Here is a 1,414-nt window from a genome sequence, read left to right as displayed (position 1 = left end):
GTTTCATGATTGTGACGACTGCTTGGTCGACTACTTGAGGAGAACATTCTAAATAACTTGCAACTAAAAGTGAAATATATATACATATAAAATTTCAGCTTTACGTAAAGTTCTGATTCAAGTAGTTGATCCCACGCTTTAAAATGTCGTTTCTGCAAACACCTTTCGTCGTCATACGAATCATTTTGCTATTGTCGGCTAGTCAACTTATTATTTCAGTTAGGGTGCTGCTTGTCTCCGTCTGGGTAAACTCTAAGACTTCACACACTGCAAGCTCGTTTCAAGAAACCGTACCACTGTTTGAAGCAAGCAGCAGTTTGCAAGCAGTCATCGCAAATGCGCTTAGGAATCATTTCAATGAATTGTGACTATTTTGTTGCTAGCAGGAACAATCATAAATCCAAAAATGTGACATATTCCACGAATTGAGTCTTCCCAATGAGATCTTTGGTATCACGCCCACCCAATTTTAACAACAACTCAATGAAACGTGGTCACAAATCTGCCCATCCTACGTGATACATTTAAACTAGACATAGAACGACAAGGTGAGGGAAAGTTTTAACTGAAGTTTGAAACATAAATGATGACTGAAGGCGCACCAATCAGTGAAAGGTTTTCGAATTAAATGAGTAAAAATAAATTCTGTGCGATTTACTGCAAAATATGAAGCTGAACGATCCCAGTTCTAAGGCTGCCATCTATTAAAATCTCGGAGCCTATAGAATAACGTCCAATAGCCGCCTTACTGACGAATAATGGTTAATATTTTGAACAAACATACCTCGTATCAGGTCAACTAGATAAGGATAACAGTAAATAAGATGTCTGTATTGCTGTGCTAGTTTATACGCTAGATATATCATTATATTCCTTAAGACTGCCCCTCGCATGTTTTGTTTTGTGGACTGTAAAGCCACTGAGCCTTGGTTGTGATATACTCCAGCATTTGATGTCATTCGCGTTGATGTTGGCTCCCAGACATAATAGTTTACTCTTTAAAACCATCCACATCATCATCGACAGCATGACATCAGTGTTCAACACCGATGCTTCACTGCCGTAAAACCATTATTTATATGAAAGCTTATTGTAAAGAAAAGAGTAAAGGTGGACCGGGGAGGGACTTAGTGCGAGCTTAACACAATGATTCCGAGGTGCCTACACCTCCAGACATTCACTCGGGCAATCTGGATAGAAACTGAAAACAACAAGAACGCCACTGACATCGGTTGGCAGCCATATCTTGTAGTATCTCCAACCAGGTACAGTGAGGATCACGCGATCTCCATCCTGGAAGGTGAGCAGCACCGAAAGCACCCAAGCGCTTCGTGATCTCCTTCACACTCCTCTGCCTAGTCAAGTGTTGGCCACTTCTCTGTTTACGCCACTCTGAGTTGGGCATGGAAAACAG

General features: G+C 40.9%; 1 protein-coding gene across 1 annotated transcript in view; it reads right to left on the bottom strand.

Annotated features, from left to right (window-relative positions):
• Positions 1-1,177: 1,177 nt before the first annotated feature.
• T265_05637 (hypothetical protein) overlaps positions 1,178-1,414 on the bottom strand; it is a gene marked incomplete at both ends in the record, with an annotated part of 6,588 nt that continues 6,351 nt past the window's right edge. The window contains one exon of the mRNA XM_009170696.1: positions 1,178-1,392. Within this exon, the coding sequence (XP_009168960.1) occupies positions 1,178-1,392 (215 nt within the window). The remainder of the gene's footprint in view (positions 1,393-1,414) is intronic.

Source organism: Opisthorchis viverrini (assembly GCF_000715545.1).
Source record: "Opisthorchis viverrini unplaced genomic scaffold opera_v5_109, whole genome shotgun sequence".
Taxonomy (NCBI): Eukaryota; Metazoa; Platyhelminthes; class Trematoda; order Opisthorchiida; family Opisthorchiidae; genus Opisthorchis; species Opisthorchis viverrini.
Note: the sequence above shows the minus strand (reverse complement) of the source record. Positions and strands in the feature narration are given on the sequence as shown.